Source organism: Varroa destructor, unplaced genomic scaffold, assembly GCF_002443255.2.
Source record: "Varroa destructor unplaced genomic scaffold, Vdes_3.0 BEIS01000001.1, whole genome shotgun sequence".
In the NCBI taxonomy this organism is placed as follows: domain Eukaryota; kingdom Metazoa; phylum Arthropoda; class Arachnida; order Mesostigmata; family Varroidae; genus Varroa; species Varroa destructor.
The window spans coordinates 74,380,428-74,395,858 of record NW_019211454.1 but is presented as its reverse complement, the minus strand read 5'-3'; the positions used below and the strand labels follow the sequence as shown (position 1 = coordinate 74,395,858).

The window sequence follows — 15,431 nt, the reverse complement described above, 5'->3', positions numbered from 1 at the left end:
TATCTGATCGTATACCAAAGGGTGGAATTTGTCTGGGATGTCCTTGTCATCGTGCACTTTTGATAAAGAAAGGAAACTCTTGGGATCCTCGTAGTGACTCCTTTTTAAATTTCGTAGGAGGGCTAGGTACGCTGACTTTGAGGCCGAATTTAAGATATTGTGCTAGATTTCAAGACTTATAGTCTTCGATGCAAACCCTTCACGCATTTCTCTCAAAATGGATCAAATAATCTCGTGGTTGTTTAGCAGTACAAGCGTATTATGTCTGTGAAAAATAAATGAGATTTATTATTTTTTTGTTATTAAGAAGAGGTTTTAAAATAGTAGCATGCATGCAGTACAAATTGTTAGTAATATATAATAAAACGATAGTGCATTAACGCCAAAGAAGAGTGTTATGTTACTAATAAACCGATCAAACACCCGTCCTGTAATAGTCATTTTTAAATACTTCCGTATATTAAGGGCTATTTAAACCCGAAGGGAGAATACTAAGTTGTCCGTGCGTTGATAACTATCTAAGTACCAAATACTTCGGTACCCAAATCTATATTTCAACAAGTGGTAGTACGTAAGGCAGTCGAACAGCTAGACAAGCTTCTTCATTGAAATTTTCAATATTGATTTCGAGGTAGCTAACGAAAATTTAAAGTATCGGAACAAGTGAGCCACTTCAAATGTTGCCCTCATCCGCTTAGCCTCTCCCATTCATTCATTCATTCATTCATTCATCAACGCTAAATTGAAGCGAAGCTTAAAAATTAAGGATTGACGAAGACAAATGAATTCTGCTTAACTGATGCTCTAGGCACAAATAGAACAGTCTTTTCTTATGGAGAATACACTCATTCAAAAACAGCTTAGCAAATATCCAACCGTTAGTAAATGTTAGCGCCGATAGTGTACATACCGCAATTTTGCTCGTCGCTCATGTCTTGACAATCGAAATCACCATCGCATCTCCATTCTTTCTGAATACATCGTCCGTTACTACACTGGAACTGATTTAGCGAACACTCGGCATGTTCTGTAATAAACATAATATTAACACAGACAAAACAATGTGTTTGTAACAAGCGTATAGTTATTAGCCTTAACGCATAATAGTGATTCCCAGGATACCTCCGGAATAAAAACAATATTGAATAGTCCCACGTTTGAATAGAGCTGTTATGTTCAGTTCATTTCGTTTTTTGTTATTCGAGCCTGCTAGCTTGTCCTGTATCAAGAGGCGCCCCACCTCGCAGGCCTATTCAGGATATTTAAAACGTTTTGTCCACATAGATAAAGGCAAAAGTGAAACGCATTCCTAAAAGTAACTACAGAGAGTTGCTTCGCACACGACAGCATTATTACGAGGAGGATAAACGTTTTTTGTCTACGATACTCAATAAATGCAGGCTTCAAATAGCCTGTCGGTTTCACAGGCGCCGTACTATAAAGAATAGCGAGACAAGACGTTTCGTCAAGCCAAGTTCGTGAAATCTACACGACGCAGTTAGACCAATGAGAATGTTTCGCGTGCTTTCTAATCAATATAATAACATTTTCTAACAAAAACGTTTATCAAAATGTATAATACTTACAAGTATTCCTACGCATCCAGTGAAAGAGCTACTACAGAAAACAGTCACATATACAGATCATAAGAGTATATGTGTTTACTGACCTTTGCCAACATTGGTTCGTAGTGTATTAGTTTTTACTACGGCCAAACAAGGAGCAATTGGGAAATAGCTTATTTCGATCGATGATTAGCCTTTCCGCAAAATGATATAAATTCGTAACTGATCAAATAAAATGTGCTTAGTACGCAGTGACTGTGAAATTATTTTTAACCCTGTGCGTAGTGTTTTTTTTTTTGTTTTCATTTTTGCATTGACATAAAATAACGAAAGTTGAAACTTAATTTTTTTGCTTACCGCAATGTTTTTCATCTGAGCCATCGATACAGTCGCTGTCACCATCACATCGCCAATCAAGGTTAATACACAGGCCATCTCTCTCGCAACGAAACTCACCTTCTAGACATTCGCCACCTACAAATATTAGCATAAAATATAGGGGTACTATAGGTTTTGCCCATTTTTTACATACGATACTTCATTTTTCACGATTCCACCTATCGCGTCGTGTAAAAAAAACTAATTCATTTAGGATGCTGAATCTATGCGACCTTTTCTATTTTTGTGCGTGAGAACGTAGCTATAGTATGGCTATTTTAACAACAAATGTTCATTTGCGTATTTTTTAATTTTTTGACTAAAACAGGAAAAAAAAAAAAAGCTTTTAGAAAGTATGCGTCGCTGTCATGTGTCCTTTACAGAATTACTCAACGACTCGTTAATTAAAAGAAAAAAAAACGTACAAGGTTATAGGTTGTCGTGCTAAGTTGGCCTCGCTTCATTAAAATACATACAATGTAAAATTACTTTTCTTATGCATTTATTCTTGCTCGAAAAGATCGACAGCCTGTACGACCCACTCGCGTTATTAACTGTTATTTCCAGTAATTCAGCGAGTAACATTAGATGGATTGTCAAAGCAATAATAGAAGAATATTCAACATCCGAAGGATTATTCAATTGTTAATTTTCGAAGTTCTTTCTAACTTGAGTTTTGAGAAACTTCAGAGAATAATATTTCACGCGTAATCCGTCGAGTGTTTTGAAGTCGGATTGCTATCAAGCTCACTCTACAATAGACACCTTGCTGCCGGTCGCAGTTGCCACAGAGCCGGTACTCAATTGCATATCTGATACCATCTCCTCCTGTCTGATGCTTCCTCTCAAGCTCTGCGTTTCGGTTTATATCGGTAGTCACTTCCGCATATTGAACCTTTGGCTGCCAACAGAATATAAGAAAAATTATTTTGATCCAATTGATTGTTACGTTCTCTTTATGCTCGTGTTCGACTCACATTATTTTTCAACGGACTGCCCTGTCTCAAAATGACCTTTAGCTTTTTTCAGCTAAGCGAAAACTTATTGCTCCGTTTGAGCTACCCACAGGCCGCCGAACTACCGAGATCAATCGCAGCACTTGACAGGAAAAAGCGTACCGGAAACGGGAACACGCTCGACGCTAAACACGAAAAATTCAATTATCGATATGAGCGGTAAGGGCCCTCGAGTGCACAAAGAAAGTCTAAGGTAACTTGATTACGTTAAAAGAAAGGTCCGCAGGGTAGTGCGATGATTGTTCCGTATTTACGCGTTACCGTTTGCTTGGCACGTATATTTCCTTTTGTTTTGGAATCATCGAAAGCTGCCTAATCGGCAGTTTCTTCCTTATGTATCCATTAACATTAGCATACCTTGTCGCAGTGGAAGGGGGAAGAGTTTTAGTGTGCATAAGTAATTCGTGTAGATAAGCTAAATACAGTAAGAATATAAAAAGTTGTTTTATACACGTGCGAAATCAGTTTCGTTGCAGTCAGCTTGTCTCGGCTCGTACTTGCACCGTTGGTTTATCACCCAAATCTATGTCCATACAATTACGTAATGTTTGTTTGTTTATTATGCTCAACTGAAAAATCAACATAAAATTGAAGACCTTATATATTTTACAAACTCCTTAAACAAATCTGAATTTGAAAATAAAAGTATAACTCCATTAGTATTTTCATTATAATCAGCGTATAGCATCCCATCTATTAATAGAATGTTGTTTTTCAATCTATTACTGGTGAATCCGACTTAACTACATGGAACTGACTAGAACGTTGGTAGTAAGTAACACTGAGAGCATTTCAACACCAAGGCTATTATTTACTATCTCTCAGTGTGGCCGTTTGAGTTTTTTTTCTACAAATTAACTTATTTAAATGTTATGATGTTGCTTTCGAAACGTATTCAAGCGAAACGCCATCTAAAATGTTAGAAAAACAATAACTTTTTTTTTTTTTCTCAAGAACCGGAAACTTTTACCAGATGCGATAGGAATAGATATGATTAGTAGCAGATAGACATTTTCTTTACAGATATCTACTAACAATGTATAGAATCGTTAGAAGCCGTAACATCGTAGTGTGATTCATGACATACGAGCGAATATGATTCTCTAAGTTTTCCGTGTGTTTACTAGGTTTCATCACCTTGACCCTGTGGAGCTTCCTAATATCATTGTAGGAAAGATCCGTCTAGCTTGAATTAATTCATAAAGTGTTTATTTTCCGGTAGGCTTACTTTATGTTCGAATGAGTCACTAGCTTCGCTTCTAAATGGTGCACCATCATTTTTTAGCGATACGTTTTCTACATACTCTTGTACACCTCTAGCTTGTGCTTTAGCGTGTTCAGGTAACCAATCTAATATCTTATATGGAAATCATCGCTGAATGTAGCCTATTTGAGGTGCATGTCCACTTGAAACGTGCCAGAATGTAAATTTTGTGTAGATGAGATTTATTTATTTATTATTAATTTGCTCGAACGTCAATAGAATTACGAAAAAATAAAACCTAACCAGCTCGTTTTTCTTTATTCTTCTGTTTCTAAAAAATGCATTCTCCTAAAAAGACGTTTATCAGATTGTTTCTGTTTTTTTTATGAAAATTTAATTATCGTATAGGTTCATCTTAAGCAGTAAGGTACCTTGAGGATGTATAGAATGACGTGTCTCAGAATGAAGGTATTCGTAGTTTACGTTGTTATGTTGACTTCCAGGGCTTGGATAAATCATAGCCTGTGGACATGCCGGCTTTCAAGCCACAACAGCTCGCCATCTATCGAAACTTCACTAGTACTTATGATATACTTACCGTGACGCCGATCCGCCATAAGCGGTTACGAAGCTTTATCACTTCAGTGTAAAAATCGCAACATCCTACCGAAGAATAGACACTTTCCCCTGATTATGTTCTTCTTTTGAACATTACCGGATAATAAACCAAATGGGATAAAAAAGCATTGTTACTTTCAATTTTTTTCAAGATTTTATTTACAAGACACCGTCCGCTTGTTTATGGTGCAGTATTATTACAGTCTTCGGTCTATAGTCTGTTTCTGCGTTTCTGTGCGCATTATCTTGTTCTCATTGTTTTCATGTTCATATGACAGTTCTTGCCTCGCTTACGGATAAATTATAGGCAATTTCTCTTAAATATTGTTTTTTTTTTTTTCGTTTGTTTTTTATTTTATTCCATTTCGAGACTGTCGTTACGACGTGCTCTTTGTATGCTCAAAAGTTTATTGTTGCGGTTTCGTGCATGACCATATTTATAATGTAACATCAAATAGTAAAAGCCCACGGAAATTATTGCATATAAAAATACCTACTTCGTATTTATACAATTAGTGACGCACGTCAAAAACGCATGCGTCATCAATTTACGTAATTTTTATCTTGGCAACCATTGAATATTGCTGGTCGTGGTACATCACCATGCCATATGCAACTTTGTAAATGTTTTTAACCGACATCGATGACCCCCCATTCAAATACAATGCATATAATATAGTTTAAAAATAGTGAATCATATCATCAAGAGCACCTTTTGTGCATATCTCGATAGCAGCACTATTTTTTTACTTTTTTTTTTTTTTTTTGGGTACTAAAGTTGTCTCTTTTTTTGCATTCATGCACAGCTTCTGTTTTGTCACAAATAGATTATTTTATTCCTTTTTCAAGATCTTTGAATTTACGAGGTCGTTGGAACAGCAGAAAGCATTATTCTTATCGAAGGGAACTGCTTTGACATCGGTGGCAAGGATTATATAGTTGATAAATATGTGAAATAGTGTTTGAGATAAGCATGTACCGTGCGGAAGCAAATTCAAAATTTCTTATCTGATGAATCAGTACTAGCCTTTACTAGAGCTGAATATTTTTAGAGAGCTTACCAATCTCAAGTTTATTTTTCTTTTGCAACAGTTTTTCTCAAAAATTGCGTCAAGTGCATTGTGCCTCATACACTGCTGCTTTTCCCAATTCCACTTTGAGCTGGATGACCACTAAACGAGGGGCACAAGTGTTTACATTATTCAAATCCTGAGGCGCTAACGTATGAGTGATGTAAGGCATACGCGAACTTGTCGCATACGTATGCAGATTTGCCCAACAGTCCTTTTGTTAGTATAACGATCCCACACTAAGACAGCCGGCTCGCTTTTCAAAGAGAAATGTCCCATAGCAAAGATTGAACTAGTAGTTGTCTTTTGGGCACAAACAATCGATATTATCGGGTCGAAATGAGATCTCCCGTGCTTTTTACTGAATGGAAAACACAATTTCCTAGTCGTGTAACAATATATTATCACTATGTTGTATATCCCCTATCGTTGTTCATGACTTCCTTCTATCTTTCTACTAAATAATGTATTTTATCTGGCTAGAAGGTAGCGGGCTTCATCTCGAAGACGTTTTCCAACCACATTTAACGTTCTTGATCCGCGTTTAAGGTAACGCTATAAAAGCGATCGCCCAGTGAATGGAAAATCCATCGGCGCAAGATCTAAAAAATATAGAATATGTAGAATCTTCCATTTAAAGCTCAGGAGGGCAGCTTTGACGATATATGCTATGTGTGACCTTGCGTTGTCATGCAGCAGGCTGACCCAACTTAGTTTGTTGGGTCTTTTTCTTGAATAATCCGGTTGACTTGACGCGGTTATATACATACCTACCGATCAACTGTCTGGTCCGAAGAGCCACTTTTCGGTTAGAATTTGGGCGTAGACGCTTCGTTTTGTACTAAGGGCCATCCGTCTAATAGAGTGCCTAACGGTGCTGCCGGACGTACACTTGAAATATTTCGCTTTTAGTCCCAGTGAATAGGGCGTTTACAGTCCCACCAGGCGCAACGAATGTCTTTTTTTTAACGAAGACCTTGTTGGATGGTGGCTTTAATTTCCTTCTTAAACCATCCAGGCCGGTCTGTTGCTCGTACCCACGTACAGGCATTACTTCATGCCACCATTGACTCTGTGCAAAAATCGATCATTGTGACCGCGTTACGCTCGATGCCAGGCGAGACGTTTAGGTGCAGCGAGTTTATGAGGTACCTGAACTTTCGAGTTTCTATATAAACTCAAAAGACTTGCGTTGTTTGTCAACCATCCTTTCTTAAAAATTCCTTCAATTTAGATGGTTCGTCAGAGTGCGAGGCATTCTCTAGATTCAAGATACCATTTTGAAACTTGGCAAATCATTCTTGAGCAATCCTTTCATCGATAGCCTCGTTACCGTGTACACGGCAAATGTACTAGGCTGTTTGGATGAAGCGCACGGTATGGAAGGCGCCGAAAATGCTTTGCCTTCCATCTGGAACATCAATTTTTGAGAAGTTATTTCAAGCAACACAATATCGTTGCAGAACACGGATTAAGTAGGATCAACAGCGCGTCATAAGCAAGCAACAAGTGAAGGGAAGTGGAAATGAAACGTTTTTATAAAGACGCGAGGACTAATATATCTTCGTGGACGCTATGCACTCTAATGTTATATATTTCCATCTTTGGTAAGATCTTTCAAATTGAACTCCTGTATCTATGCAACGGACAAGCGCATTACTTTAGGAGGGATCTGCCTTGTAGCAGACTAAATCCAGCAGTAAAATAGAAAAACTCACTAAAGCTTAAAACGAATACACATTTTTACTCACGATATTATATACATTTTATCTGACGGCATCAACGTATAAAGTATTAATTCTGACAATGGTCAACAGAGGCACATTATTCAGCTTTAAGGAAGTGTCTTTCACTTCTTAAAACTAATATCTGTCTAATGTAGGCATACCTGTATCATTTTTATTTCATTATATTTTACACTGGGACCTTCAAACAGATTGCGTATAGCCGCGTCAACAATTTGCTAATTAATTTCCCATATAAAGGTGGATTCTACAAAATTTAAGATAAAAATAATAGTCAACATATATAAGGATAATGTTGTTTCACTCAAAAACCATCTTCAGTACAAAATCATAAATCAATAATGTGCGATTAGTTTAAAAAAAAAAAAGACTAATTTAGCATCTGAAATCAACAGATGGTTATCATTTTCCCTCTCTGTAAGCTAGCCATTGTGCGATTGCTGAAAATTGTTGAAACTGTTTTTATTAATTCATGTGAGACACTTACCACATGCTTGTTCGTCGCTTTCGTCCCCACAATCATCGCGATTATTACACCGTAAATCCGCTTTAACACAGCGTCCATTTCCGCAAAGAAACGCATCTTCGCCTGAACAGCGAGGTAACAACGCCAAGTCTGCAAAGCCCAATTTCAGAAATGTATGCGATACCGTAATTTTTGAAAACATGTCCAACAACCAAGTTTAATTATAGATTATTATAAATTAACCCAACTAAGTTAAATTATAGATTAACAATACCATATGCAGAGCGAAAGAGGTTATAATATAAGTAATATACATAGATGAGGTGGGCTGGAATGAACTAATACAAAATATGTGACATTTTAACAAGTTATCTTTGAGCATCCAGGGTAACAGAGCTAGTTTCGCACGACCCAAGATGAAGCTATCATCAGCGCCTTGAGTCTTGGTGGCGGCGATGATACGGACAGAATCGCGCGCGACTTGGTGGAAGCATTCCAATGAAGGACGGACGGATCGAAGACCCTTGAGTTTGAAGGCAGTAAACCAAGGAAGTTGACTGGGGGCTAAGCGTCGGCTAGCCCAAATGCAATGACCTGTGGATGAAGTAGCGCAGAGATTCAGGAGGCACCTCAGAAAGTCTGCGTTAGTGTGGTACGCCCGCAAGGAAGTAGGGTCGGTACGTCGCAGGGACTGAAGGAACTGGCAGATCCCGTTTCACAAACAGGGTTCAGGTCTTCCAACAGATTTTTTGAACTTCACGTACCCACAGCCTCGACCTAATAAACATATGTCTCATACGTTGGATCTCGACGTACACGTGTAGTAGATATCGGAACCGAAAAGCTATGCGCTCGAAAACCCACTAACAAACTTAAGTTACAACTCATGTGTTGGCGTCGACGGGGGTTTTGGACCTGCGTTGTGTCGGTTCCTCTTGACATCGTAGTTTTTGTGTCAACCGAGAACGTTCTCGAAGAAATTACATTGGCTGCAAAGGTAGCTGGTTTTAAGCGACTGCCTGGAATAAATATAGGTTAATAAATGTAAGTTACAAGCAATAAATGTAGGTTGGAAGGCTCACGTCTTCATACTTGCGAAGGCGATGCTTTAATGCCTCCACAGCAAGTTTTTAAGGGCTTTGGCAAAGCGGCAAAGCTCATCTAAAACACCTCTCGAGCTTTAGGCGAATCGGTGGTGCGATATTCCACCATTTACTCTTGCAGAAATTCAAGATATTACCCTGCTATTCATATTTCAAGAAACGGTTTTCGACTATATAATGTAACAGGGTATGCCGCGTCGCCACTTCTGTCTGATCAAAGGCGAAACTTTGACTGGCGTTACAGCATTTGTCTGTCATAACAGATCATAAGGAATATGATTATCAAAAGGTGAAACACCAAAACCAGGTAAGGCACAGGACATTGAATACTGAGCTACTGACAGCTTCATAAAAACAGTATTACTGGCTCTAACAATTTCTCGGAATAGCTCACGGCTCCGAACGATTTGAATCCAAACAAGCATATATTCCGATTGGAATAAGAGGCTCGACCCACGAAAACTGATGTTTCATGTGGATATCCTTTTCTTTTAGACTTTATATAGAATTGCCTTTTTTTTAATATTCCCAAATTTGCAGTACTCTAAGGAATGGCATGCGGGCCTCTTTTCCAATTCCTTCTTAATACCAACAAATTTTTGCAGTATACTAAACACTGAGACAGAGCTCAAATACTAGTCACCTTTTCTAGTTAGGCTGATCTATTGACAGTCAACATTTTGGCAATGTTACCAGCTTTAATCATTTAACAATGCCTATTATTAAATTAGAATATATGGCCACGTGTTACCGCATGAGCACAAATTTCTGGTACAATAGACTATCACATTCTTTTAAACGGCGGTACTTACATGTCAGCTAATGGCACTTTATGAGCGCGATGAAAAGCAGCGAACGCGAAACAGATATAATTTACTCTACTAATTTTTTACGTGCACTATAATTAGTGAATGTTGACTTGTGGTTAGCCATGAAAAATATTAGAGTTTCAGCTGTCTAATAAGGTCTTCGCGAGAATCAAGCTAGGAGCTATGAACAAAGTTTCGAAAGTACATTAATTATTACGTGAGTAAAATAGTTTTCCTAATCTTAGTTAATGTTTTTCTTATCGATTTTATTTATAGATCGAAAGTTTTCCGAGATATTATATTTGTGTGCCGGGATAAGAAGCGCACGTGATTGTAGTTATTTGGCCTGTGAATAATGGGTCAAAGCTGCAAAAATCACGAAGGCGTTTATAGTAAGCTAGTTGAGTTTTCTAATTGTAGCTAGACGGCTACCGTTAAAAAAACTCAACCAAAGCTCACTCGTGACACGCCAGTGACATCTCAACTCTAATTTGACAAAGCTTTAAAACCCTACAATTACGAAGCGTAGTCACCTACGTACGCAGGCCTGCGTTCATAAAATACGCTACATCGATTTCTCTGGCTTAAAAAAAGGCTTCGAAAGCTACGTATGTAAGTTCTCGAATATCCCCTTGAGGAATATCCCCTTCGGACAAATCACCGCAAAACACCTCATTCCAAAGAAAATCCATTAATCGTTTTTGGCGTGGATGTCGCGCGTGCATGTCATGCACGATAAGAGAACACATATAGTTAGGAACTTTACTGTGATAAGGTGCGTATGTGAAAGTTTTAGTGAAATGTTGCAGGCCTCTATAGTGCCATAGTGCCACTCCATAAAATTTCATACCTTTGACAAGGAAATTGCAAGGAAGTGACGCCCATACAACAAGCGATTCGGTGGAATCCACAGTGTGATATAGTGCAAGAGAGTTAAGCGAAGATGGCGAAATACTTCTGTTTTTGTACCATTTTCGGAGTCGACAACGGCAAATAGATATATATCAGGAGATTGATCAACATCAGGCGAAACGGTGGTAAAGCACCATACCCAAAATGAAATTTAAAAACAAAGCGGTATGAGACGTCTATAACCAAGACGAACGTTCATAAGCCGAAAACGAATCTTCCTAAAAGCCGAAAATCGAAAAGCCGAAAGTGAAGAATGAAAATAAGCTTGGCTGTTTTCTCAGCAAAGCACAACATGCTTGAGGGTCGGCTTAGTACGGTTTATAATCATCTAGTTGCAGGGAGAAAAGGAAAGACCAAGGCTCTTCGAGAAAACCGTCTGATAATTATGGTAATGTGTTCTTACGATCAAGGCACACCATAGTGCTTCACAGTTCGTGACAAGGAGAAACGAGCGGTGATCGTTCACCGATTTCAAAGAATAAGGTAGCCACCGTCGGTTAAACGAAAGTCATAAAAGTTCGTTCATGAGACTTCTTTACAAGGGGTATTCCCTTGATAGATCAAGAGGTAAGTGTTTTTACAGCAACGCGTGTAGGTCGTGGGCCTAAGCTCTGACGCAGGAAAAATTGCCGCATGTTTCAAAGAATTTGCTACAATGGCCACCACATCGATGCCTAATGATATCGCTATTCTCTTGTAGACCCTGTTTAGTCATTTAACTTTATCACTGACTAAGTTATGTCTATAACTTAGAGTGATGTGCACTCTGCAGAAGATCATTGCTGCAGTGATATATTCTCCAATCTATTGTATTCATTGCCCACTACGGCCCAATTTGGCCATTTAGCAAAACATAGAGTTCACTCTTGATAGAAGAAGTAGAGGTCTCTCTTTGAAATTGCTCATCAAATACATGAGTAAATGTGCGCTTTATCAAAGGAGTCGAGTAGTATAAGTTCTTGCAATTAGATACCTGCCGATATCTTACCCACCCTATTGCCGTCTTTTCCATAGCAGTTCACGAATATAGTTAAATGCTGTCGGATCCTCACCTGAGACACTACTTGCCACCCTCTGAAAGTCACCACTTTTTGGAACAGCTCGAACGTGAATTTAATCGCTTCTCGCAATATTAGTTGTGTTGTCGCCGGTAAAGACTCTCTGCTAAAATTTGCGGCTTCACACATTTGCAAGGGCAGTATCAGGAATATTAAAAGGCAAGACATTGTTTTCAAAAATATAGCATAACCTATAGTTGTTCTTTTGTAGTACTCATATACCCTCCAAAAACCTCTAATGCTTAAGACAAGAGTTTCCCAATCAGTTTAGTACAAGCCAAGTTAGCCGAAACAGACGTATCAACTTATCCTGTCTACAAGCACCATGTTTTCCTTGTACGAAAATCCGAGAAGATGTTTTGGTACGCTACTGTACACCGCTTGTCCTTCGGCGCTCTGCTTAGTCGTTCTTACTGCTAAATTTTGAGCGAGAGAATCATGAATCCACGACGGCCTAGCAGAAACGTGGATAGCTGCAGGCCTCAGCATCTTAGGGTTCTTCAAAACAAGGACAAGCCATTCTTCCGCTGCTGCAAGTATTCGTTAGGTCTTGTAGGCTGGCTTTAAAAGGTCGCGTTCCAGATTCCACACTCGAAATTTTCGCCAAAGCCAGTTTCTTAACATTACGGAAGAGGGCGTCGGCATTGGAACCGTTAGTAGTTCTAACGGCACTTGATTGTGGAGGATAAAACGTCTCAATGCACTTCGCCAGGGAATTCTTCGGAATTAATCAACAGCAAGGTCACGCTCAAACTGGACTCCAAAATTTTTGAAAACAGGCCTAATTCTGGAAGCTATTTGAGTATCGTCTCATAATATATCTGATAGTACATTAAATATACCGACGACTTTTTGGAGTTCGGATATCGTCTGTAAGTGGGAGGTACAGCAAAGCATCGCGATCCACTATCCTGCGCCCAAACCTAATTGCGGAATCTAGTCCGTGACGCTTACTCTAGAATACCTGCGAACAGACGCCTGCTACTCTGGGTGTGACCGTTTATCTACTTCGTAATAGTCCACTAAATCTTAACTGAGTACTGAGATGCTACGACATTTTCAAAAGACTTCAACCTCAGCAGTTTCGATCATATCGAAAGGGGCAGTTTCGCTGCTTACGTCGTATGTCATAAGAAGCCAAGAGGCGCTTTGCCGTCCAATTTAGTTCTTCGTCAAAACGGCAGCGCAACGTTTTCGGCTCCTCCGGGGCCGAGGAGAATATACGACGAAATTCTTAAGGTACACCGGTTCAAAATTAACAAACGAAAATTTGAGTATTTCGCCCAAAAACGTTTTTCAAAGGTGCCAAGGGACAAACTGACATTAGTGATAAAAACATCAATGGAGACCTCACTTGCCGTACGACACGAATATTGACTGGACACAGCCAATGTCTTAATATATCTTAAGTATAGGGAAAGTGCAGCATGACATATGCGTTTTATGCGCGTCGGTTGAAACACATGGGGCTGGCCACACTCAATTCTATTATAGACCTCTCTGAGAAAATCCTAAAAAAGTACTGCCAAATACATCTTAGATCATGCTTAAGGGTAATGCTCATCATATGCTTGGATCTACAGAGGTTCGGAGTGAAGGAGCAATCTTTTTCAAGAACACTATGTATTAGAAAGAAGAACTTGAAGAGAGGCAACAGAAGGTACAAGACGCGAGCAAAGAGTAAGATGAATGAGACTTCTTTATCCGTTCCGAAGAATCTAAAGTAATGTGTTAAAACCGTTCCAGACCCTAAAAAGAGTAACAAAGAAAATAATGATATAGTGGGTATTATCGTGCTTCACAACAACAGACTGCACTTGTCTACCGACAGGTGGATGAGTCCCCCCGCCCTCACGATGAACTATCAAGAGATATACTTCCGATGTTTCATTGAACTCGTTCATTGATAACTCCATTAATTAATCATATATACGAACGTCAATATATAGAAAAAAAGGATATAGGTTGAATTACCAGAAGCAATAACAAAAGACCAACGAGGAGAGGCACTAATTGATTTTCAAATTGTTTCGACGACACGTCGTGAGTTCTGCCAATACGTGGCAAAGTATAGATCTACGAAATTATATCCAGACAAGTACAGGAAAATAAAAAGAAATCAAATGAAACTTTCTTTCACGTTTTCTAATAAAATGTAGATTTCCTCATTTGAGAGAGAACTGCACATTAGGAGCCTAAAGGCCGAATCAATTTCAATGGATTTAGTAATGTCGTATAAAAGGACAGATTAAGGAAGAACGTTGACGCACTTCTTTGAATACTAATGATAAGCAACAACTAAACCCAAATCAAGTGACAAGTAGAAAGTTATGGGTCTTTCGAGCATAGTAGCTATGCCAAAAACTTGAAGACTGACTGAAAATTTATTTTATTAGAGGAAAAGCAATGGATCTTATCGAATAATACACAAACATCCTCTGGAAACACAGTTCACGCCTCATAACAAAGCTAAACGAATCTAACCAGAACTTTATGGTTATTTTTCTATCTTATAGAAATTATTTCTAGTGTAGGGCCAACCCGTCAAACCACCATTGAAGGTAGGCAGGGCTATTAAAACCAGTTCCAACACAGCCGATCCATTATAATTCGATCTAATTTAGGAATTTTCAAGTCCTCCTACGAATTGTATCTGCTAGAACCCCGACACTAATAAGCGAGTTTGGCTCGTGGTAGCTGCTAATGCACCGACTTGGTGCCTATCTATTCGTAGTCCTGGTTAACATTCTCACTCCCTATGATTTTCCAGGAACGGAAGGAGTTAGTTCGTCGACTAGCTGGAGTATTAATAGTTGTCTATGGCACCTTTCCCAACTTTCGTAACAGACTCTCTTACCTACTACACTTCTTGCTGAGGTTCTGCGTGTCCGCAAATGTTTTCCCAGCTGCACCTTCATAGCTAATCTTATGTACTAAATGAACCAAATCAAGCCATAAGTTCCAGTAACTGTCCACGCTTGGAGCTTGGGATCTATCTCATTGCCAACATATACGAATAATAAGTCCACATGCTTCCATGGTTCAATGTCTGCGGCTATTATATTTATTTCTGTCCAAAGGCAAAGACATTTATATCTAAATTAACTTACCACTTACCCGTAATTAATCAATAGCCAACATGAACCTACCCGTCGCGTTATATAATGACAAAAAACACAAGTCCAATGGATAGCCTATTTCCAATTCTTTGAATAAAGAAATTATATGATTTTGCTCACCGAGTAACAACTAAAGGTTAGCGTTACCAATAGTATAACCATGATGCTAGCGTAAATATCACTGTCAATTGTGCTGCGGATGCGAATTTTAGCTGTATGACTCAATGGCATGTACTACACGGAATATTAGGTGAAAAAAAAAAAACATTTGGAAAAAAAACATTTGATCATCTTTGCTCGAAACTTTCAAACACATAAAATGAAACGATGTATCAGGAACACTATACGCAATGACGTTTGAGGAATTT

At 38.7% G+C, this 15,431-nt stretch overlaps 1 protein-coding gene across 5 annotated transcripts in view; it reads right to left on the bottom strand.

Annotated features, from left to right (window-relative positions):
* Window positions 1-15,431, bottom strand: part of Lrp4 (LDL receptor related protein 4) — a 193,807-nt gene that overhangs the window by 85,536 nt on the left and 92,840 nt on the right. For all 5 annotated transcript variants that reach the window (XM_022792578.2, XM_086981607.1, XM_022792601.2 and 2 more), the window contains 3 exons: window positions 8,084-8,212; window positions 1,923-2,039; window positions 911-1,027 (listed from right to left, as the gene is read on the bottom strand). In XM_022792578.2, coding sequence (XP_022648313.1) covers window positions 911-1,027; window positions 1,923-2,039; window positions 8,084-8,212 — 363 coding nt within the window. The remainder of the gene's footprint in view (window positions 1-910; window positions 1,028-1,922; window positions 2,040-8,083; window positions 8,213-15,431) is intronic.